General features: G+C 47.7%; 1 protein-coding gene across 2 annotated transcripts in view; it reads right to left on the bottom strand.

Annotated features, from left to right (window-relative positions):
- LOC142905851 (dual specificity tyrosine-phosphorylation-regulated kinase 2-like) overlaps window positions 1-24,233 on the bottom strand; it is a 65,013-nt gene that overhangs the window by 35,068 nt on the left and 5,712 nt on the right. For both annotated transcript variants that reach the window (XM_076053113.1, XM_076053114.1), the window contains exons 5-7: window positions 23,427-23,563; window positions 18,964-19,110; window positions 18,354-18,492 (exon numbers count right to left, since the gene is read on the bottom strand). In XM_076053113.1, the coding sequence (XP_075909228.1) occupies window positions 18,354-18,492; window positions 18,964-19,110; window positions 23,427-23,563 (423 nt within the window). The remainder of the gene's footprint in view (window positions 1-18,353; window positions 18,493-18,963; window positions 19,111-23,426; window positions 23,564-24,233) is intronic.

Here is a 24,233-nt window from a genome sequence, read left to right as displayed (position 1 = left end):
GCGTCTACATCTACAGAACGTGAAGAACCAGTGACATCTACATCTAAAGAACGTGAAGAACCAGTGGCATCTTCATCTACAGAATGTGAAGGACCAGTGGCATCTACTTCTACAGAACACGAAAAACCAGTGACATCTATATCTCCAGAACGTGAAGAACCAGTGGCATCTACATCTGTAGAACTTGACGAACCAGTGACATCTACAGAACGTAAAGAACCAGTGGTATATTCGTCTACAGAATGTGAAGGACCAGTGGCATCTACAACTACAGAATGTGAAGGACCAGTGGCATCTACGTCTACAGAAAGTGAAGAACCAGTGGCATCTACGTCTACAGAACGTGAAGGACTAGTGGCATCTGCGTCTACAGAATGTGACGAACCAGTGGCTTCTACATCTACAGAATGTGAAGAAGCAGTGGCATTTAAATCTACAGAACGTGAAGAACCAGTGGCATCTACATCTGTAGAACGTGATGAACCAGTGGCATTTACATCTACAGAACGTGAAGAACCAGTGGCATCTTCATCTACATAACGTGAAGAACCAGTGGCATATACATCTGCAGAACGTGAAAAACCAGTGGCATCTACATCTACAGAACGTAAAGAACCAGTGGCATCTTCGTCTACAGAACGTGAATAACCAGTGGCATATACATCTACAGAACGTGAAGAACCATTGGCATCTACATCTGCAGAAGGTGAAGAACCAGTGGCATCTACATCTGTAAAACGTGACGAACCAGTGGCATCTACATCTGCAAAACGTGAAGAACCAGTGACATCTACATCTACAGAACGTGAAGAACCAGTGACATCTACATCTACACAACGTGAAGAACCAGTGGAATCTGCATCTAACGAACGTGCAGTGGCATCTACATCTACAGAATGTGAAGAACCAGTGGCATCTACATCTGCAGAACGTGAAGAACCAGTGGCATCTACATCTGCAGACCGTGAAGAACCAGTGGCATCTACATCTGTAGAACGTGAAGAACCAGTGGCATCTACATCTACAGAACGTGAAGAACCAGTGACATCTACATCTAAAGAACGTGAAGAACCAGTGGCATATTCGTCTACAGAATGTGAAGGATCAGTGGCATCTACAGCTACAGAACGTGAAGAACCAGTGGCATCTACATCTACAGAAAGTGAAGAACCAGTGGCATCTACATCTACAGAAAGTGAAGAACCAGTGGCATCTACATCTAAAGAAAGTGAAGAACCAGTGGCATCTACGTCTACAGAACGTGAATGACCAGTGGCATCTGCGTCTACAGAATGTGAAGAACCAGTGGCATCTGCGTCTACAGAATGTAACGAACCAGTGGCTTCTACATCTACAGAATGTGAAGAACCAGTGGCGTCTACATCTACAGAACGTGAAGAACCAGTGACATCTACATCTGCAGACCGTGAAGAACCAGTGGCATCTACATCTGTAGAACGTGAAGAACCAGTGGCATCTACATCTACAGAACGTGAAGAACCAGTGACATCTACATCTAAAGAACGTGAAGAACCAGTGGCATCTACGTCTACAGAATGTGAAGGACCAGTGGCATCTACTTCTACAGAACGCGAAAAACCAGTGACATCTATATCTCCAGAACGTGAAAAACCAGTGGCATCAACATCTGTAGAACTTGACGAACCAGTGACATCTACATCTACAGAACGTGAAGAACCAGTGGCATATTCGTCTACAGAATGTGAAGGATCAGTGGGATCTACAGCTACAGAACGTGAAGAACCAGTGGCATCTACATCTACAGAAAGTGAAGAATCAGTGGCATCTACATCTGCAGAACGTGAAGAACCAATGGCATATTCCTCTACAGAATGTGAAGGACCAGTGGCATCTACATCTACAGAACGTGAAGAACCAGTGGCATCTACATCTACAGAAAGTGAAGAACCAGTGGCATCTACATCTAAAGAAAGTGAAGAACCAGTGGCATCTATGTCTACAGAACGTGAAGGACCAGTGGCATCTGCGTCTACAGAATGTAAAGAAGCAGTGGCATCTAAATCTACAGAAAGTGAAGAACCAGTGGCATATACATCTGTAGAACGTGATGAACCAGTGGCATCTACATCTACAGAACGTGAAGAACCAGTGGCATCTTCATCTACATAACGTGAAGAACCAGTGGCATATACATCTGCAGAACGTGAAGACCCAGTGGCATTTACATCTACAGAACATGAAGAACCAGTGGCATCTTCGTCTACAGAACGTGAAGGAACAGTGGCATCTACATCTACAGAACGTGAAGAACCAGTGGCATCTTCATCTACATAACGTGAAGAACCAGTGGCATATACATCTGCAGAACGTGAAGAACCAGTGGCATCTACATCTGCAGAACGTGAAGAATCAATGGCATATTCGTCTACAGAATGTGAAGGACCAGTGGCATCTACATCTACAGAACGTGAAGAACCAGTGGCATCTACATCTACAGAAAGTGAAGAACCAGTGGCATCTACGTCTATAGAACGTGAATGACCAGTGGCATCTGCGTCTACAGAATGTGAAGGACCAGTGGCATCTACATCTACAGAACGTGAAGAACCAGTGGCATCTACATCTACAGAAAGTGAAGAACCAGTGGCATCTACATCTAAAGAAAGTGAAGAACCAGTGGCATTTACGTCTACAGAACGTGAATGACCAGTGGCATCTGCGTCTACAGAATGTGAAGAACCAGTGGCATCTGCGTCTACAGAATGTAACGAACCAGTGGCTTATACATCTACAGAATGTGAAGAACCAGTGGCGTCTACATCTACAGAACGTGAAGAACCAGTGACATCTACATCTGCAGACCGTGAAGAACCAGTGGCATCTACATCTGTAGAACGTGAAGAACCAGTGGCATCTACATCTACAGAACGTGAAGAACCAGTGGCATCTACGTCTACAGAATGTGAAGAATCAGTGGCATCTACATCTGCAGACCGTGAAGAACCAGTGGCATCTACATCTGTAGAACGTGAAGAACCAGTGGCATCTACATCTACAGAACGTGAAGAACCAGTGACATCTACATCTAAAGAACGTGAAGAACCAGTGGCATATTCGTCTACAGAATGTGAAGGATCAGTGGCATCTATGTCTACAGAACGTGAAGAACCAGTGGCATCTGCGTCTACAGAATGTGAAGAACCAGTGGCATCTATGTCTACAGAACGTGAAGGACCAGTGGCATCTGCGTCTACAGAATGTGAAGAAGCAGTGGCATCTAAATCTACAGAACGTGAAGAACCAGTGGCATCTTCATCTACAGAACGTGAAGGACCAGTGGCATCTGCGTCTACAGAATGTGAAGAAGCAGTGGCATCTAAATCTACAGAAAGTGAAGAACCAGTGGCATCTACATCTGTAGAACGTGATGAACCAGTGGCATCTACATCTACAGAACGTGAAGAACCAGTGGCATCTTCATCTACATAACGTGAAGAACCAGTGGCATATACATCTGCAGAACGTGAAGACCCAGTGGCATTTACATCTACAGAACATGAAGAACCAGTGGCATCTTCGTCTACAGAACGTGAAGGAACAGTGGCATCTACATCTGCAGAACGTGAAGAACCAGTGGCATCTACATCTACAGAACGTGAAGAACCAGTGGCATCTACATCTGCAGAAAGTGAAGAATCAATGGCATATTCGTCTACAGAATGTGAAGGACCAGTGGCATCTACATCTACAGAACGTGAAGAACCAGTGGCATCTACATCTACAGAAAGTGAAGAACCAGTGGCATCTACGTCTACAGAACGTGAATGACCAGTGGCATCTGCGTCTACAGAATGTGAAGGACCAGTGGCATCTACATCTACAGAACGTGAAGAACCAGTGGCATCTACATCTACAGAAAGTGAAGAACCAGTGGCATCTACATCTAAAGAAAGTGAAGAACCAGTGGCATTTACGTCTACAGAACGTGAATGACCAGTGGCATCTGCGTCTACAGAATGTGAAGGACCAGTGGCATCTACATCTACAGAACGTGAAGAACCAGTGGCATCTACATCTACAGAAAGTGAAGAACCAGTGGCATCTACATCTAAAGAAAGTGAAGAACCAGTGGCATCTACGTCTACAGAACGTGAATGACCAGTGGCATCTGCGTCTACAGAATGTGAAGAACCAGTGGCATCTGCGTCTACAGAATGTAACGAACCAGTGGCTTATACATCTACAGAATGTGAAGAACCAGTGGCGTCTACATCTACAGAACGTGAAGAACCAGTGACATCTACATCTGCAGACCGTGAAGAACCAGTGGCATCTACATCTGTAGAACGTGAAGAACCAGTGGCATCTACATCTGTAGAACGTGAAGAACCAGTGGCATCTACATCTACAGAACGTGAAGAACCAGTGACATCTACATCTAAAGAACGTGAAGAACCAGTGGCATATTCGTCTACAGAATGTGAAGGATCAGTGGCATCTACAGCTACAGAACGTGAAGAACCAGTGGCATCTACATCTACAGAAAGTGAAGAACCAGTGGCATCTACATCTACAGAAAGTGAAGAACCAGTGGCATCTACATCTAAAGAAAGTGAAGAACCAGTGGCATCTACGTCTACAGAACGTGAATGACCAGTGGCATCTGCGTCTACAGAATGTGAAGAACCAGTGGCATCTGCGTATACAGAATGTAACGAACCAGTGGCTTCTACATCTACAGAATGTGAAGAACCAGTGGCGTCTACATCTACAGAACGTGAAGAACCAGTGGCATCTACATCTGCAGAACGTGAAGAACCAATGGCATATTCGTCTACAGAATGTGAAGGACCAGTGGCATCTACATCTACAGAACGTGAAGAACCAGTGGCATCTACATCTACAGAAAGTGAAGAACCAGTGGCATCTACATCTAAAGAAAGTGAAGAACCAGTGGCATCTATGTCTACAGAACGTGAAGGACCAGTGGCATCTGCGTCTACAGAATGTGAAGAAGCAGTGGCATCTAAATCTACAGAAAGTGAAGAACCAGTGGCATCTACATCTGTAGAACGTGATGAACCAGTGGCATCTACATCTACAGAACGTGAAGAACCAGTGGCATCTTCATCTACATAACGTGAAGAACCAGTGGCATATACATCTGCAGAACGTGAAGACCCAGTGGCATTTACATCTACAGAACATGAAGAACCAGTGGCATCTTCGTCTACAGAACGTGAAGGAACAGTGGCATCTACATCTGCAGAACGTGAAGAACCAGTGGCATCTACATCTACAGAACGTGAAGAACCAGTGGCATCTACATCTGCAGAACGTGAAGAATCAATGGCATATTCGTCTACAGAATGTGAAGGACCAGTGGCATCTACATCTACAGAACGTGAAGAACCAGTGGCATCTACATCTACAGAAAGTGAAGAACCAGTGGCATCTACATCTAAAGAAAGTGAAGAACCAGTGGCATCTATGTCTACAGAACGTGAAGGACCAGTGGCATCTGCGTCTACAGAATGTGAAGAAGCAGTGGCATCTAAATCTACAGAAAGTGAAGAACCAGTGGCATCTACATCTGTAGAACGTGATGAACCAGTGGCATCTACATCTACAGAACGTGAAGAACCAGTGGCATCTTCATCTACATAACGTGAAGAACCAGTGGCATATACATCTGCAGAACGTGAAGACCCAGTGGCATTTACATCTACAGAACATGAAGAACCAGTGGCATCTTCGTCTACAGAACGTCAAGGAACAGTGGCATCTACATCTGCAGAACGTGAAGAACCAGTGGCATCTACATCTACAGAACGTGAAGAACCAGTGGCATCTACATCTGCAGAACGTGAAGAATCAATGGCATATTCGTCTACAGAATGTGAAGGACCAGTGGCATCTACATCTACAGAACGTGAACAACCAGTGGCATCTACATCTACAGAAAGTGAAGAACCAGTGGCATCTACGTCTACAGAACGTGAATGACCAGTGGCATCTGCGTCTACAGAATGTGAAGGACCAGTGGCATCTACATCTACAGAACGTGAAGAACCAGTGGCATCTACATCTACAGAAAGTGAAGAACCAGTGGCATCTACATCTAAAGAAAGTGAAGAACCAGTGGCATCTACGTCTACAGAACGTGAATGACCAGTGGCATCTGCGTCTACAGAATGTGAAGAACCAGTGGCATCTGCGTCTACAGAATGTAACGAACCAGTGGCTTATACATCTACAGAATGTGAAGAACCAGTGGCGTCTACATCTACAGAACGTGAAGAACCAGTGACATCTACATCTGCAGACCGTGAAGAACCAGTGGCATCTACATCTGTAGAACGTGAAGAACCAGTGGCATCTACATCTACAGAACGTGAAGAACCAGTGGCATCTACGTCTACAGAATGTGAAGAATCAGTGGCATCTACATCTGCAGACCGTGAAGAACCAGTGGCATCTACATCTGTAGAACGTGAAGAACCAGTGGCATCTACATCTACAGAACGTGAAGAACCAGTGACATCTACATCTAAAGAACGTGAAGAACCAGTGGCATATTCGTCTACAGAATGTGAAGGATCAGTGGCATCTACAGCTACAGAACGTGAAGAACCAGTGGCATCTACATCTACAGAAAGTGAAGAACCAGTGGCATCTACATCTACAGAAAGTGAAGAACCAGTGGCATCTACATCTAAAGAAAGTGAAGAACCAGTGGCATCTACGTCTACAGAACGTGAATGACCAGTGGCATCTGCGTCTACAGAATGTGAAGAACCAGTGGCATCTGCGTATACAGAATGTAACGAACCAGTGGCTTCTACATCTACAGAATGTGAAGAACCAGTGGCGTCTACATCTACAGAACGTGAAGAACCAGTGGCATCTACATCTGCAGAACGTGAAGAACCAATGGCATATTCGTCTACAGAATGTGAAGGACCAGTGGCATCTACATCTACAGAACGTGAAGAACCAGTGGCATCTACATCTACAGAAAGTGAAGAACCAGTGGCATCTACATCTAAAGAAAGTGAAGAACCAGTGGCATCTATGTCTACAGAACGTGAAGGACCAGTGGCATCTGCGTCTACAGAATGTGAAGAAGCAGTGGCATCTAAATCTACAGAAAGTGAAGAACCAGTGGCATCTACATCTGTAGAACGTGATGAACCAGTGGCATCTACATCTACAGAACGTGAAGAACCAGTGGCATCTTCATCTACATAACGTGAAGAACCAGTGGCATATACATCTGCAGAACGTGAAGACCCAGTGGCATTTACATCTACAGAACATGAAGAACCAGTGGCATCTTCGTCTACAGAACGTGAAGGAACAGTGGCATCTACATCTGCAGAACGTGAAGAACCAGTGGCATCTACATCTACAGAACGTGAAGAACCAGTGGCATCTACATCTGCAGAACGTGAAGAATCAATGGCATATTCGTCTACAGAATGTGAAGGACCAGTGGCATCTACATCTACAGAACGTGAAGAACCAGTGGCATCTACATCTACAGAAAGTGAAGAACCAGTGGCATCTACGTCTACAGAACGTGAATGACCAGTGGCATCTGCGTCTACAGAACGTGAAGGACAAGTGGCATCTACATCTACAGAACGTGAAGAACCAGTGGCATCTACATCTACAGAAAGTGAAGAACCAGTGGCATCTACATCTAAAGAAAGTGAAGAACCAGTGGCATCTACGTCTACAGAACGGGAATGACCAGTGGCATCTGCGTCTACAGAATGTGAAGAACCAGTGGCATCTGCGTCTACAGAATGTAACGAACCAGTGGCTTATACATCTACAGAATGTGAAGAACCAGTGGCGTCTACATCTACAGAACGTGAAGAACCAGTGACATCTACATCTGCAGACCGTGAAGAACCAGTGGCATCTACATCTGTAGAACGTGAAGAACCAGTGGCATCTACATCTACAGAACGTGAAGAACCAGTGGCATCTACGTCTACAGAATGTGAAGAATCAGTGGCATCTACATCTGCAGACCGTGAAGAACCAGTGGCATCTACATCTGTAGAACGTGAAGAACCAGTGGCATCTACATCTACAGAACGTGAAGAACCAGTGACATCTACATCTAAAGAACGTGAAGAACCAGTGGCATATTCGTCTACAGAATGTGAAGGATCAGTGGCATCTACAGCTACAGAACGTGAAGAACCAGTGGCATCTACATCTACAGAAAGTGAAGAACCAGTGGCATCTACATCTACAGAAAGTGAAGAACCAGTGGCATCTACATCTAAAGAAAGTGAAGAACCAGTGGCATCTACGTCTACAGAACGTGAATGACCAGTGGCATCTGCGTCTACAGAATGTGAAGAACCAGTGGCATCTGCGTATACAGAATGTAACGAACCAGTGGCTTCTACATCTACAGAATGTGAAGAACCAGTGGCGTCTACATCTACAGAACGTGAAGAACCAGTGACATCTACATCTGCAGACCGTGAAGAACCAGTGGCATCTACATCTGTAGAACGTGAAGAACCAGTGGCATCTACATCTACAGAACGTGAAGAACCAGTGACATCTACATCTAAAGAACGTGAAGAACCAGTGGCATCTACGTCTACAGAATGTGAAGGACCAGTGGCATCTACTTCTACAGAACGCGAAAAACCAGTGACATCTATATCTCCAGAACGTGAAGAACCAGTGGCATCAACATCTGTAGAACTTGACGAACCAGTGACATCTACATCTACAGAACGTGAAGAACCAGTGGCATATTCGTCTACAGAATGTGAAGGATCAGTGGGATCTACAGCTACAGAACGTGAAGAACCAGTGGCATCTACATCTACAGAAAGTGAAGAACCAGTGGCATCTACATCTGCAGAACGTGAAGAACCAATGGCATATTCGTCTACAGAATGTGAAGGACCAGTGGCATCTACATCTACAGAACGTGAAGAACCAGTGGCATCTACATCTACAGAAAGTGAAGAACCAGTGGCATCTACATATAAAGAAAGTGAAGAACCAGTGGCATCTATGTCTACAGAACGTGAAGGACCAGTGGCATCTGCGTCTACAGAATGTGAAGAAGCAGTGGCATCTAAATCTACAGAAAGTGAAGAACCAGTGGCATCTACATCTGTAGAACGTGATGAACCAGTGGCATCTACATCTACAGAACGTGAAGAACCAGTGGCATCTTCATCTACATAACGTGAAGAACCAGTGGCATATACATCTGCAGAACGTGAAGACCCAGTGGCATTTACATCTACAGAACATGAACAACCAGTGGCATCTTCGTCTACAGAACGTGAAGGAACAGTGGCATCTACATCTGCAGAACGTGAAGAACCAGTGGCATCTACATCTACAGAACGTGAAGAACCAGTGGCATCTACATCTGCAGAACGTGAAGAATCAATGGCATATTTGTCTACAGAATGTGAAGGACCAGTGGCATCTACATCTACAGAACGTGAAGAACCAGTGGCATCTACATCTACAGAAAGTGAAGAACCAGTGGCATCTACATCTAAAGAAAGTGAAGAACCAGTGGCATCTACGTCTACAGAACGTGAATGACCAGTGGCATCTGCGTCTACAGAATGTGAAGGACCAGTGGCATCTACATCTACAGAACGTGAAGAACCAGTGGCATCTACATCTACAGAAAGTGAAGAACCAGTGGCATCTACATCTAAAGAAAGTTAAGAACCAGTGGCATCTACGTCTACAGAACGTGAATGACCAGTGGCATCTGCGTCTACAGAATGTGAAGAACCAGTGGCATCTGCGTCTACAGAATGTAACGAACCAGTGGCTTATACATCTACAGAATGTGAAGAACCAGTGGCGTCTACATCTACAGAACGTGAAGAACCAGTGACATCTACATCTGCAGACCGTGAAGAACCAGTGGCATCTACATCTGTAGAACGTGAAGAACCAGTGGCATCTACATCTACAGAACGTGAAGAACCAGTGGCATCTACGTCTACAGAATGTGAAGGACCAGTGGCATCTACTTCTACAGAACGCGAAAAACCAGTGACAACTATATCTCCAGAACGTGAAGAACCAGTGGCATCAACATCTGTAGAACTTGACGAACCAGTGACATCTACATCTACAGAACGTGAAGAACCAGTGGCATATTCGTCTACAGAATGTGAAGGATCAGTGGCATCTACAGCTACAGAACGTGAAGAACCAGTGGCATCTACATCTACAGAAAGTGAAGAACCAGTGGCATCTACATCTGCAGAACGTGAAGAACCAATGGCATATTCGTCTACAGAATGTGAAGGACCAGTGGCATCTACATCTACAGAACGTGAAGAACCAGTGGCATCTACATCTACAGAAAGTGAAGAACCAGTGGCATCTACATCTAAAGAAAGTGAAGAACCAGTGGCATCTACGTCTACAGAACGTGAAGGACCAGTGGCATCTGCGTCTACAGAATGTGAAGAAGCAGTGGCATCTAAATCTACAGAAAGTGAAGAACCAGTGGCATCTACATCTGTAGAACGTGATGAACCAGTGGCATCTACATCTACAGAACGTGAAGAACCAGTGGTATCTTCATCTACATAACGTGAAGAACCAGTGGCATATACATCTGCAGAACGTGAAGACCCAGTGGCATTTACATCTACAGAACATGAAGAACCAGTGGCATCTTCGTCTACAGAACGTGAAGGAACAGTGGCATCTACATCTGCAGAACATGAAGAACCAGTGGCATCTACATCTACAGAACGTGAAGAACCAGTGGCATCTACTTCTGCAGAACGTGAAGAACCAGTGACATCTACATCTACAGAACGTGAAAAACCAGTGGAATCTGCATCGACAGAACGTGAAGGACCAGTGGCATCTACATTTACAGAACGTGAAAAACCAATGGCGTCTACATCTGAAGAACATGAAGAACCAGTGGCATCTATATCTGTAGAACGTGAAGAACCAGTGGCATCTGTGTCTACAGAACGTGAAGGACCAGTGGCATCTACATCTGCAGAACGTGAAGAACCAGTGGGATCTACATCTGTAGAACGTGACGAACCGTTGGCATCTACATCTGCAGGACGTGAAGAACCAGTGGCATCTACATCTACAGAACGTGGAGAACCAGTGGCATCTACATCTGCAGAACGTGAAGAACCAGTGGCATCTACATCTACGGAACGTGAGGGACCAGTGGCATCTACATCTACAGAACGTGAAGAACCAGTGGCGTCTACATCTACAGAACGTGAAGACCCAGTGACATCTACATCTAAAGAACGTGAAGAACCAGTGGCATCTACGTCTACAGAATGTGAAGGACCAGTGGCATCTACTTCTACAGAACGCGAAAAACCAGTGACATCTATATCTCCAGAACGTGAAGAACCAGTGGCATCTACATCTGTAGAACTTGACGAACCAGTGACATCTACATCTACAGAACATGAAGAACCAGTGGCATATTCGTCTACAGAATGTGAAGGACCAGTGGCATCTACATCTGTAGAACGTGACGAACCGTTGGCATCTACATCTGCAGGACGTGAAGAACCAGTGGCATCTACATCTACAGAACGTGGAGAACCAGTGGCATCTACATCTGCAGAACGTGAAGAACCAGTGGCATCTACATCTACGGAACGTGAGGGACCAGTGGCATCTACATCTACAGAACGTGAAGAACCAGTGGCGTCTACATCTACAGAACGTGAAGACCCAGTGACATCTACATCTAAAGAACGTGAAGAACCAGTGGCATCTACGTCTACAGAATGTGAAGGACCAGTGGCATCTACTTCTACAGAACGCGAAAAACCAGTGACATCTATATCTCCAGAACGTGAAGAACCAGTGGCATCTACATCTGTAGAACTTGACGAACCAGTGACATCTACATCTACAGAACGTGAAGAACCAGTGGCATATTCGTCTACAGAATGTGAAGGACCAGTGGCATCTACATCTACAGAACGTGAAGAACCAGTGGCATCTACATCTACAGAACGTGAATAACCAGTGGCATCTACGTCTACCGAACGTGAAGGACTAGTGGCATCTGCGTCTACAGAATGTGACGATCCAGTGGCTTCTACATCTACAGAATGTGAAGAAGCAGTGGCATTTAAATCTACAGAACGTGAAGAACCAGTGGCATCTACATCTGTAGAACGTGATGAACCAGTGGAATCTACATCTACAGAACGTGAAGAACCAGTGGCATCTTCATTTACATAACGTGAAGAACCAGTGGCATATACATCTGCAGAACGTGAAAAGCCAGTGGCATCTACATCTACAGAACGTAAAGAACCAGTGGCATCTTCGTCTACAGAACGTGAATAACCAGTGGCATCTACATCTACAGAACGTGAAGAACCAGTGACATCTACATCTAAAGAACGCGAAGAACCAGTGGCATCTACATCTGTAAAACGTGACGAACCAGTGGCATCTACATCTGCAAAACGTGAAGAACCAGTGGCATCTACATCTACAGAACGTGAAGAACCAGTGGCATCTACATCTGGAGAACGTGAAGAACCAGTGGCATCTACATCTGTAGAACGTGACGAACCAGTGGCATCTACATCTACAGAACGTGAATAACCAGTGGCATCTACATCTACAGAACGTGAAGAACCAGTGGCATCTACATCTGCAGAACGTGAAGAACCAGTAGCATCTACATCTGTAAAACGTGACGAACCAGTGGCATCTACATCTGCAAAACGTGAAGAACCAGTGGTATCTACATCTCCAGAACGTGAAGGACCAGTGGAATCTACATCTACAGAACGTGAAGAACCAGTGGCATCTACATCTGCAGAACGTTAAGAACCAGTGGCATCTACATCTGTAGAACGTGACGAACCGTTGGCATCTACATCTGCAGAACGTGAATAACCAGTGGCATCTACATCTACAGAACTTGGAGAACCAGTGGCATCCACATCTGAAGAACGTGAAGAACCAGTGGCATCTACATCTACGGAACGTGAGGGACCAGTGGCATCTACATCTACAGAACGTGAAGAACCAGTGGCGTCTACATCTACAGAACGTGAAGAACCAGTGACATCTACATCTAAAGAACGTGAAGAACCAGTGGCATCTACGTCTACAGAATGTGAAGGACCAGTGGCATCTACTTCTACAGAACACGAAAAACCAGTGACATCTATATCTCCAGAACGTGAAGAACCAGTGGCATCTACATCTGTAGAACTTGACGAACCAGTGATATCTACAGAACGTGAAGAACCAGTGGCATATTCGTCTACAGAATGTGAAGGACCAGTGGCATCTACAACTACAGAATGTGAAGGACCAGTGGCATCTACGTCTACAGAAAGTGAAGAACCAGTGGCATCTACGTCTACAGAACGTGAAGGACTAGTGGCCTCTGCGTCTACAGAATGTGACGAACCAGTGGCTTCTACATCTACAGAATGTGAAGAAGCAGTGGCATTTAAATCTACAGAACGTGAATAACCAGTGGCATCTACATCTGTAGAACGTGATGAACCAGTGGCATTTACATCTACAGAACGTGAATAACCAGTGGCATCTTCATCTACATAACGTGAAGAACCAGTGGCATATACATCTGCAGAACGTGAAAAACCAGTGGCATCTACATCTACAGAACGTAAAGAACCAGTGGCATCTTCGTCTACAGAACGTGAATAACCAGTGGCATCTACATCTACAGAACTTGAAGAACCAGTGGCATCTACATCTGCAGAACGTGAAGAACCAGTGGCATCTACATCTGTAAAACGTGACGAACCAGTGGCATCTACATCTGCAAAACGTGAAGAACCAGTGACATCTACATCTACAGAACGTGAAGAACCAGTGGCATCTACATCTGCAGAACGTGAAGAACCAGTGGCATCTACATCTGTATAACGTGACGAACCAGTGGCATCTACATCTACAGAACGTGAATAACCAGTGGCATCTACATCTACAGAACGGGAAGAACCAGTGGCATCTACATCTGCATAACGTGAAGAACCAGTAGCATCTACATCTGTAAAACGTGACGAACCAGTGGCATCTACATCTGCAAAACGTGAAGAACCAGTGGTATCTACATCTCCAGAACGTGAAGAACCAGTGGCGTCTACATCTACAGAACGTGAAGAACCAGTGACATCTACATTTAAAGAACGTGAAGAACCAGTGGCATCGACGTCTACAGAATGTGAAGGACCAGTGGCATCTACATCTACAGAACGCGAAAAACCAGTGACATCTATATCTCCAGAACGTGAAGAACCAGTGGCATCTACATCTGTAGAACTTGATGAACCTGTGACATCTACATCTGCAGAACGTGAAGAATCAATGGCATATTCGTCTACAGAATGTGAAGGACCAGTGGCATCTACATCTAAAGAACGTGAAGAACCAGTGGCATCTACATCTACAGAAAGTGAAGAACCAGTGGCATCTACATCTACAGAAAGTGAAGAACCAGTGGCATCTACGACTACAGAACGTGAAGGACCAGTGGCATCTGCGTCTACAGAATGTGAAGAACCAGTGGCATCTGCGTCTACAGAAAGTGACGAACCAGTGGCTTCTACATCTACAGAATGTGAAGAAGAAGTGGCATCTAAATCTACAGAACATGAAGAACCAGTGGCATCTACATCTGTAGAACGTGATGAACCAGTGGCGTCTACATCTACAGAACGTGAAGAACCAGTGGCATCTTCATCTACATAACGTGAAGAACTAGTGGCATATACATCTGCAGAACGTGAAAAACCAGTGGCATCTAAATCTACAGAACGTGAAGAACCAGTGGCATCTTCGTCTACAGAACGTGAAGGACCAGTGGCATCTACATCTGCAGAATGTGAAGAACCAGTGGCATCTACATCTTTCGAACGTGACGAACCAGTGGCATCTACATCTACAGAATGTGAAGGACCAGTGGCATCTACATCTACAGAACGCGAAAAACCAGTGACATCTATATCTCCAGAACGTGAAGAACCAGTGGCATCTACATCTGTAACCAGTGACATCTACATCTGCAGAACGTGAAGAAGCAATGGCATATTCGTCTCCAGAATGTGAAGGACCAGTGGCATCTACATCTACAGAACGTGAAGAACCAGTGGCATCCACATCTACAGAAAGTGAAGAACCAGTGGCATCTACATCAACAGAAAGTGAAGAACCAGTGGCATCTACATCTACAGAACGTGAAGAACCAGTGACATCTACAACTACAGAATGTGAAGAACCAGTGACATCTACATTTAAAGAACGTGAAGAACCAGTGGCATCGACGTCTACAGAATGTGAAGGACCAGTGGCATCTACATCTACAGAACGCGAAAAACCAGTGACATCTATATCTCCAGAACGTGAAGAACCAGTGGCATCTACATCTGTAGAACTTGATGAACCTGTGACAACTACATCTGCAGAACGTGAAGAATCAATGGCATATTCGTCTACAGAATGTGAAGGACCAGTGGCATCTACATCTAAAGAACGTGAAGAACCAGTGGCATCTACATCTACAGAAAGTGAAGAACCAGTGGCATCTACATCTACAGAAAGTGAAGAACCAGTGGCATCTACGTCTACAGAACGTGAAGGACCAGTGGCATCTGCGTCTACAGAATGTGAAGAACCAGTGGCATCTGCGTCTACAGAAAGTGACGAACCAGTGGCTTCTACATCTACAGAATGTGAAGAAGCAGTGGCATCTAAATCTACAGAACATGAAGAACCAGTGGCATCTACATCTGTAGAACGTGATGAACCAGTGGCGTCTACATCTACAGAACGTGAAGAACCAGTGGCATCTTCATCTACATAACGTGAAGAACCAGTGGCATATACATCTGCAGAACGTGAAAAACCAGTGGCATCTAAATCTACAGAACGTGAAGAACCAGTGGCATCTTCGTCTACAGAACGTGAAGGACCAGTGGCATCTACATCTGCAGAATGTGAAGAACCAGTGGCATCTACATCTTTCGAACGTGACGAACCAGTGGCATCTACATCTACAGAATGTGAAGGACCAGTGGCATCTACATCTACAGAACGCGAAAAACCAGTGACATCTATATCTCCAGAACGTGAAGAACCAGTGGCATCTACATCTGTAACCAGTGACATCTACATCTGCAGAACGTGAAGAAGCAATGGCATATTCGTCTCCAGAATGTGAAGGACCAGTGGCATCTACATCTACAGAACGTGAAGAACCAGTGGCATCTACATCTACAGAAAGTGAAGAACCAGTGGCATCTACATCAACAGAAAGTGAAGAACCAGTGGCATCTACATCTACAGAACGTGAAGAACCAGTGACATCTACAACTACAGAATGTGAAGAACAGTGGCATCTGCGTCTACAGAACGTGAAGAACCAGTGGCATCTACATCTACAGAACGTGAAGGACCAGTGGCATCTACATCTACAGAACGTGAAGGACCAGTGGCATCTACATCTACAGAACGTGAAGGACCAGTGGCATCTACATCTACAGAGCGTGAAGAACCAGTGGCATCTACATCTGGAGAACGTGAAGGACCAGTGGCATCTACATCTACAGAACGCGAAAAACCAGTGACATCTATATCTCCAGAACGTGAAGAACCAGTGGCATCTACATCTGTAACCAGTGACATCTACATCTGCAGAACGTGAAGAAGCAATGGCATATTCGTCTCCAGAATGTGAAGGACCAGTGGCATCTACATCTACAGAACGTGAAGAACCAGTGGCATCTACATCTACAGAAAGTGAAGAACCAGTGGCATCTACATCAACAGAAAGTGAAGAACCAGTGGCATCTACATCTACAGAACGTGAAGAACCAGTGACATCTACAACTACAGAATGTGAAGAACCAGTGACATCTACATTTAAAGAACGTGAAGAACCAGTGGCATCGACGTCTACAGAATGTGAAGGACCAGTGGCATCTACATCTACAGAACGCGAAAAACCAGTGACATCTATATCTCCAGAACGTGAAGAACCAGTGGCATCTACATCTGTAGAACTTGATGAACCTGTGACATCTACATCTGCAGAACGTGAAGAATCAATGGCATATTCGTCTACAGAATGTGAAGGACCAGTGGCATCTACATCTAAAGAACGTGAAGAACCAGTGGCATCTACATCTACAGAAAGTGAAGAACCAGTGGCATCTACATCTACAGAAAGTGAAGAACCAGTGGCATCTACGTCTACAGAACGTGAAGGACCAGTGGCATCTGCGTCTACAGAATGTGAAGAACCAGTGGCATCTGCGTCTACAGAAAGTGACGAACCAGTGGCTTCTACATCTACAGAATGTGAAGAAGCAGTGGCATCTAAATCTACAGAACATGAAGAACCAGTGGCATCTACATCTGTAGAACGTGATGAACCAGTGGCGTCTACATCTACAGAACGTGAAGAACCAGTGGCATCTTCATCTACATAACGTGAAGAACCAGTGGCATATACATCTGCAGAACGTGAAAAACCAGTGGCATCTAAATCTACAGAACGTGAAGAACCAGTGGCATCTTCGTCTACAGAACGTGAAGGACCAGTGGCATCTACATCTGCAGAATGTGAAGAACCAGTGGCATCTACATCTTTCGAACGTGACGAACCAGTCGCATCTACATCTACAGAATGTGAAGGACCAGTGGCATCTACATCTACAGAACGCGAAAAACCAGTGACATCTATATCTCCAGAACGTGAAGAACCAGTGGCATCTACATCTGTAACCAGTGACATCTACATCTGCAGAACGTGAAGAAGCAATGGCATATTCGTCTCCAGAATGTGAAGGACCAGTGGCATCTACATCTACAGAACGTGAAGAACCAGTGGCATCTACATCTACAGAAAGTGAAGAACCAGTGGCATCTACATCAACAGAAAGTGAAGAACCAGTGGCATCTACATCTACAGAACGTGAAGAACCAGTGACATCTACAACTACAGAATGTGAAGAACAGTGGCATCTGCGTCTACAGAACGTGAAGAACCAGTGGCATCTACATCTACAGAACGTGAAGGACCAGTGGCATCTACATCTACAGAACGTGAAGGACCAGTGGCATCTACATCTACAGAACGTGAAGGACCAGTGGCATCTACATCTACAGAGCGTGAAGAACCAGTGGCATCTACATCTGGAGAACGTGAAGGACCAGTGGCATCTACATCTACAGAACGTGAAGGACCAGTGGCATCTACATCTACAGAACGTGGAGGACCAGTTTCATCTACATCTGTCAGAGTGCCGAGCGTCGAAGCGAGCGTCCGCGCCCCCAGCCTGCCCTCCGCTCACCAGCTTTATGTCCCCGTGGACGATGCCCCGGGACTTGGCATAGGCGAGGAAGCGGAGGATGCCCCTGGTGTAGGCCCTCGCGATGTCCTCGTCGATGTGCCCCTGCCCCATGTCTCTGAGCAGCCAATGGAGGTTCGTGCTGTGACGGGGAGACAGAGGCGTCAGCGATGCCCCTCTCTGTGGGTCTCTGTGGGTGGTGGTGTGGTGGTGGTGAGTGGGTGGTGATGGTGGTAGTGGTGATGGTGAGTGGTGGTGATGGTGGGTGAGTGAGTGGTGGTGGTAGTGGTGAGTGAGTGAGTGAGTGGTGGTGAGTGAGTAGGTGGTGGTGGTGGTGGTGATGGTGGTGATGGTGGTAGTAGTGATGGTGAGTGAGTGGTGGTGCTGGTGGTAGTGGTGATGGTGAATGAGTGAGTGAGTGGTGGTGGTGTTGGTGGTAGTGGTGATGGTGAGTGAGTGAGTGGTGGTGCTGGTGGTAGTGGTGATGGTGAGTGAGTGAGTCGTGGTGGTAGCGGTGATGATGGTGGTAGTCGTGATGGTAAGTGAGTGGTGGTGATGGCGGTAGTGGTGATGGTGAGTGAGTGAGTGGTGCTGGTGCTGGTGCTGTTCGTACCTCAACAGCTCCATGACAAGGCATTTATGTCCTCGGAAGGAGAAAGTCTCCAGGACTCTGGCAACGTTGAAGTCCACGTCGCTACGGTGGCTCTGCAGCTCCATGGACATCTGCATCTCCCTCAGCTGGTTCTCCTCTTGCATGGAGCTGCGCGCGAGTGAGCGAGTGCACAGAGAGAGACACAGAGACAGAGAGACAGAGAGTTTAGACATAACGTAGAGGAGGGATGGTGGTGATGGTGGGGAAGGGTGGTGGTGGTGTGGGGGTGGTGGTGGTAGTAGTCGTGATGGTGGTGGTAGTGTGGGGGTGGTGGTGGTGGTAGTGTGATGGTGATGGTGGTGGTAGTGTGATGGTGATGATGGTGGTGGTGGTGGTAGTGTGATGGTGGTCCGGCAAAACAACCCCCTACCTCCGTGCGGTGCCGGACGGGCAACTCTGTCGTGGAGAGTGCTGTGGGGAGAGGTCCAATTTTGATTGGCTCCTCCCCTCATGGCATATGTGTCCACCACAGGGGCTAAACGGGGGCTCTGGACGGGTGCGAGGGGCTGGTAACCCCTCCACCTTCAATTAATTACCACTAAACCACGAGTTAAACTGAAATATGTAACTAATAAGCTTGTGCCGGAGGCCCCGGGGGGCCAGGCATCTATGACGTCTCCTGGCCAAACCCCAATTGGCGGAGCCAGGAGATTGAATATCTACCCTCGGGGCTCCTCCAGAAACAACGAAAAGTCATTACGGGTGGCCACGTGGAATGTTCGAACGCTCACTGCGGAGGAGAGGCTGCCACTCCTCTGTCGGGAGCTGGACCGGTACCGCCTGGATCTCTGTGGCATTCAGGAGGTCCGGTGGACCGGCTCTGGCTCCTGCCACCATGAGGGGTGGACAGTCCTCTACTCGGGGCAGCAGACTGCCAAACAACAGGGTGTGGCTCTTCTTTTGAACAAAAGAATGAAGGGGGCGTGGGAGCGTGGCGGTGAGGTGTGGGAAGCTGTAAGTCCCAGGCTACTTTGGGCTCGCCTTCCCATCAACCGGAGGCGAGGAATGGTGGTCGTCGTTACTTATGCCCCCATTGAAGATGAACATCCGTGGAGGGATGCAGGCAAAGCCGATGAGTCAGATGCCTTCTATGACCTCCTGTCGCAGGTGCTGGCTAAAGTGGCCCCTCGGGATAGAGTCATCATGCTGGGTGAATTCAATGCCCGAGTTGGTCATGATACTGGCACCTGGTCTGGAGTGATTGGAGGGCAGGGGCCAGATCAGCTCAATAACAACGGTAGGAGGCTGCTAGATTGTTGTGCAGCCCATGGGCTTGTAATTACCAACACGCTGTTCCGGCATCGGCGCATCCACACAACATCATGGATGCATGCCGGGTCCAAGCAAGAACATCTGCTGGACTACATAGTGACGGACAAGCGGATGCGAGCCCATGTCCTTGACACCAGGACCTACCGTGGAGCTGATCTGCCCCCTGACCATCGACTAGTCATCTGTAAGATGCGCCTGCCATTCTTCCACTCCGATGGTGGGTATTCACCCAGGACCCCATTCCAACCTAAAGTGGCCTGGTCTCAGTTATCTGATGAAAGTTGCAAGCGAGAATTTCATCATCGCTTGCGGCTGGGATTGGCATCGTCCCTGACTCCTCCTGATGTCGAGGATAAATGGGCGAGGTTTAGGACTGTGACTCATGCAGCTGCAATGGCTGCTTTGGGTACGCGGTCCAGACCTCCCCAGAGACCCTGGCTGACAGAGGAGGTGTTCAGGATGGTTGAGAAAAAGCGACAGGCCCACTGTCATCGGCTACAGAATCCCACGTCAGAGAATGAGGAGGCTTACCGCAGCCTTCACTCGGAGGTTCGGAGAGCCGTGAGGCGCTGCAAGGATGGGTGGTGGTCGCGGGTTGCTGAGGAGATGGAGTCTGCCTCAGTGGCCCATGATCACAAATCTCTATTTAACTCCATCAAAAAAGTAATCTGCAGCGCCACACCTATTACCATCATTAGGGGAAAAAACGGTGACCCAATCTCCAACCCCCAGGAACAGGTTTGCAGATTTGCTGAGCATTTCTGTGAGGTCCTGGGGGAGGGAAAATCCCTCAGCCAGGAAAACATTGTGGCACAAAGTGAGGATGACCCTGCTGAGACTGCGGTGCCTCAAATATTGGAAGAAGTCACCCCCTGTGAATGGCTGGCTGAGGTGCCATCTGTTGAGGAAGTACTGAAGGCAATCCGAAGTCTGAGACGAGGAAAGGCAGCGGGCAGAGATGATCTCCCAAGCGAAATGCTGAGGGAGGGCGGCGTTTGTGCACAGACTGCCCTATATGACATCATAACAACAGTCTGGACCACTGGACGGGTTCCGCAGGATTGGAAGGATGCCCTGGTGGTCCCCCTTTTTAAGAAGAGGGACCGCACAGACTGTAACAACTACAGGGGCATCTCACTCCTCAGTGTGCCGGGAAAGGTCCTGGCAAGGATTATTCAACATCGCCTTGCCAGGCACGCTGAGGAGAGGCTTGCGGAGTCCCAATGTGGTTTCAGGAAAGGGCGGTCCTGCACAGATGCCATATTTTCTGTCCGTCTGCTACAGCAGAGGTGTAGGGAATTCCAACAAGACCTACATCTCTGCTTTATTGACCTGGTCAAGGCCTATGATACCATCAGTAGGCCTGGGCTCTGGGTTGTTCTTCGTGCTTTTGGAGTACCTGACGCTCTGCTCACGATCATTAAGGACCTTCATGATGGTGAGCGGGCCCGGGTAAAACTACGTGGCCGGGAGTCAGAGCCATTCGCTGTTAACCTTGGGGTGCGACAGGGATGTCCTCTGGCTCCCCCATTATTTAACATCTATTTTGACCACGTAGTTCGTGAAGCCTGCAATAGCTGTACCGGGGGAATCTCCATATAGTACAGATATAATGGGAGGCTGATCGACGCCCGGGTGCGGTCAAGGGATGGCTCCCTATAGCTCAACCACGTTATGTATGCTGATGATTTGGTAATAGCTGCTCATTCAGAGGAGGAGTTGGAGACGCTGCTGCTGAGACAGGAGCGTGCCACTAAGAGGTGGGGCCTTACCATCAGCCCCACCAAAACTAGCACCTGCCTGGGTATTTTGTGCCATCGGACACTCCACCCCCACAACTCTCAATCGGTGATGGGGCAGTTGTGGAGAGAGTGGAGAGTTTCCCATACCTGGGCAGTGTGCTTATGACTGGCTCCAGTTTAACAGCAGAGGTCTCTCTCCGAATCAGTCGAGCGGCAATATATTTTCATCGGTTGCGTAACGCTGTGAGGAAGCTACCTGGTCTGTCGCTCCGCACTAAGCTTCACGTCTTCTCAGCCACGGTCATTCCCTCCCTTCTCTATGCTTGCGAAACGTGGAACCCCTAATGGAACACCTTCGCCGGTTAGAAACATTTAGGCTGACCTGCCTACGATCCATCCTGGGTTTAACCAGACTGGATTGTGTGAGGAGCTCACAAATCCTTGAAAGATCTGGGCAAGGTCCCATCGGTGAGCTCCTCCGGCGGGGAAGGCTGCGATGGCTGGGTCATGCCGAAACAGCTTTTGTTCGGCCGGATTGAGGGGGCTAGGCGGGCGCGGCACGGGCTAGAGAAGAGATGGAGTGATGTGGTACAGGAGGACGTGGAGCTGAGTGGACTTGCCAATGACTGGTACCAGCGGTGTCAAGATCGGCCTCTGTGGAGGAGGCTCGTGAAGGACGCTACTGGGCAGTTGGAGGTAGTCGCCCTCCAACAACAACGGAGGGCGGAGGAGCGACACTCAGAATAACGAGCGGAGTGCCGGGTGGCTAAAGCACAGCAGGTTGGCACAGTAGGGGGCAAAGGTGGTGCATCAGCCAGTCATCTCAGTCAGTCCACCCGTGGCACCTGGGTCTGCCCCGTGACCTCCTGCCAGCGGGCGTTCGACACTTCACGTGGCCTCAGGGTGCACATAGCCTGGCACAAGCGTCGTGGTGACGTCACCGCCACTTAGTGGCGAATGGCGGTTGTTGTTGTTGTGATGGTGGTGGTGGTAGTGTGATGGTGGTAGTGTGGTGGTGGTAGTGAGAGAGGGGTGGTGGCAGTGGTCGTGATGGTGGTGGTAGTGTGATGGTGGTGGTGGTAGTGTGATGGTGGTGGTGATGGTGGTGGCAGTGGTCGTGATGGTGGTGGTAGCGAGAGAGGGGTGGTGGTAGTGTGATGGTGGTGATGGTGGTGGCAGTGGTGGTGGTGATGGGGGTGGCAGTGGTCGTGATGGTGGTGGGTGCTCGAGCGAGTCAAGTAAAGGATGTTTCAGCCATAGTTTGTTATTGTTGTCACTGTGAGTGTTAGCTCACAGTGACAACAGCAGTCCCATAGTTGGCCCATTGTTGTTGTTGACATCGTTGTTGTTGTTGTTGTTGGTGCTGCTGCTGCTGCTGTTGACTGCACCGCTGCACCAGGGCCCACTCACTTGGAGGGCGAGGCGAGGATCTTGAGCGCCACCATTGTCCGAGTCTTGTGGTCCAGACACTGCACCACCACGCCCTGTCCGCCATGCCCAATCGTCTCGTTCAGCTCGAAGCGGTAGTAGAAGTGCTCGTTCTGGACCTTGCAGGGGTCACGAGGGAGGTCACGCGGAGTGGTCAGGGTGAAGGTCAAAGTGGGGTCACGGGGAGGTCACGGAAAGCATCAGGGTGAAGGTCAAATTGGGGGTCTGTGTGTGTCTGTGTGTGTGGGGAGTGGTGGTGCAGCGGTTAGCGTTACGCTGCGTTATCAACCTGGCGACCCGGGGTTCGATTCCCACTCACGGCCAACACCAACAGTGACGATTATCTGAACCGGTCCCGGGCCTCCCCTAGGTCGACTCAGCCTCAAATGAGTAGCTGGTGTGGTGTGTAAACATCGCCACTGGGGAGACAAAGGCGGTCGGGCGTGGTGCTGGCCACCCACCCCCTCGTGTAACGTTCTGGCCTTCATAGGTGCTCGCTAACAGCACTTGCCCCTACAGTCTGTGAAGGCTATATAGGGGATCTTTGTCTTTGTCTTGTGTGTGAGTCTCACAGGGATGTAGTTGTGTGTGTGTCTGTGTGTGTCGGTGTGTGTCTGTGTGTGTCTGTGTGTGTCTGTGTGTGTGTCTGTGTGTGTGTGTCTGTGTGTGTGTGTCTGTGTCTGTGTGTGTCTGTGTGTGTCTGTGTCTGTGTGTATGTGTCTGTGTGTGTCTGTGTGTGTCTGTGTTTGTGTGTGTGGCTGTGTGAGTGTCTGTATGTGTCTGTGTGTG

This window comes from Petromyzon marinus, chromosome 59, assembly GCF_048934315.1.
Source record: "Petromyzon marinus isolate PM22_M1 ecotype Great Lakes invasive population chromosome 59, UKy_Petmar_22M1.pri1.0, whole genome shotgun sequence".
Classification (NCBI taxonomy): domain Eukaryota; kingdom Metazoa; phylum Chordata; class Hyperoartia; order Petromyzontiformes; family Petromyzontidae; genus Petromyzon; species Petromyzon marinus.
This window is presented reverse-complemented; position numbering and strand designations above follow the sequence as displayed.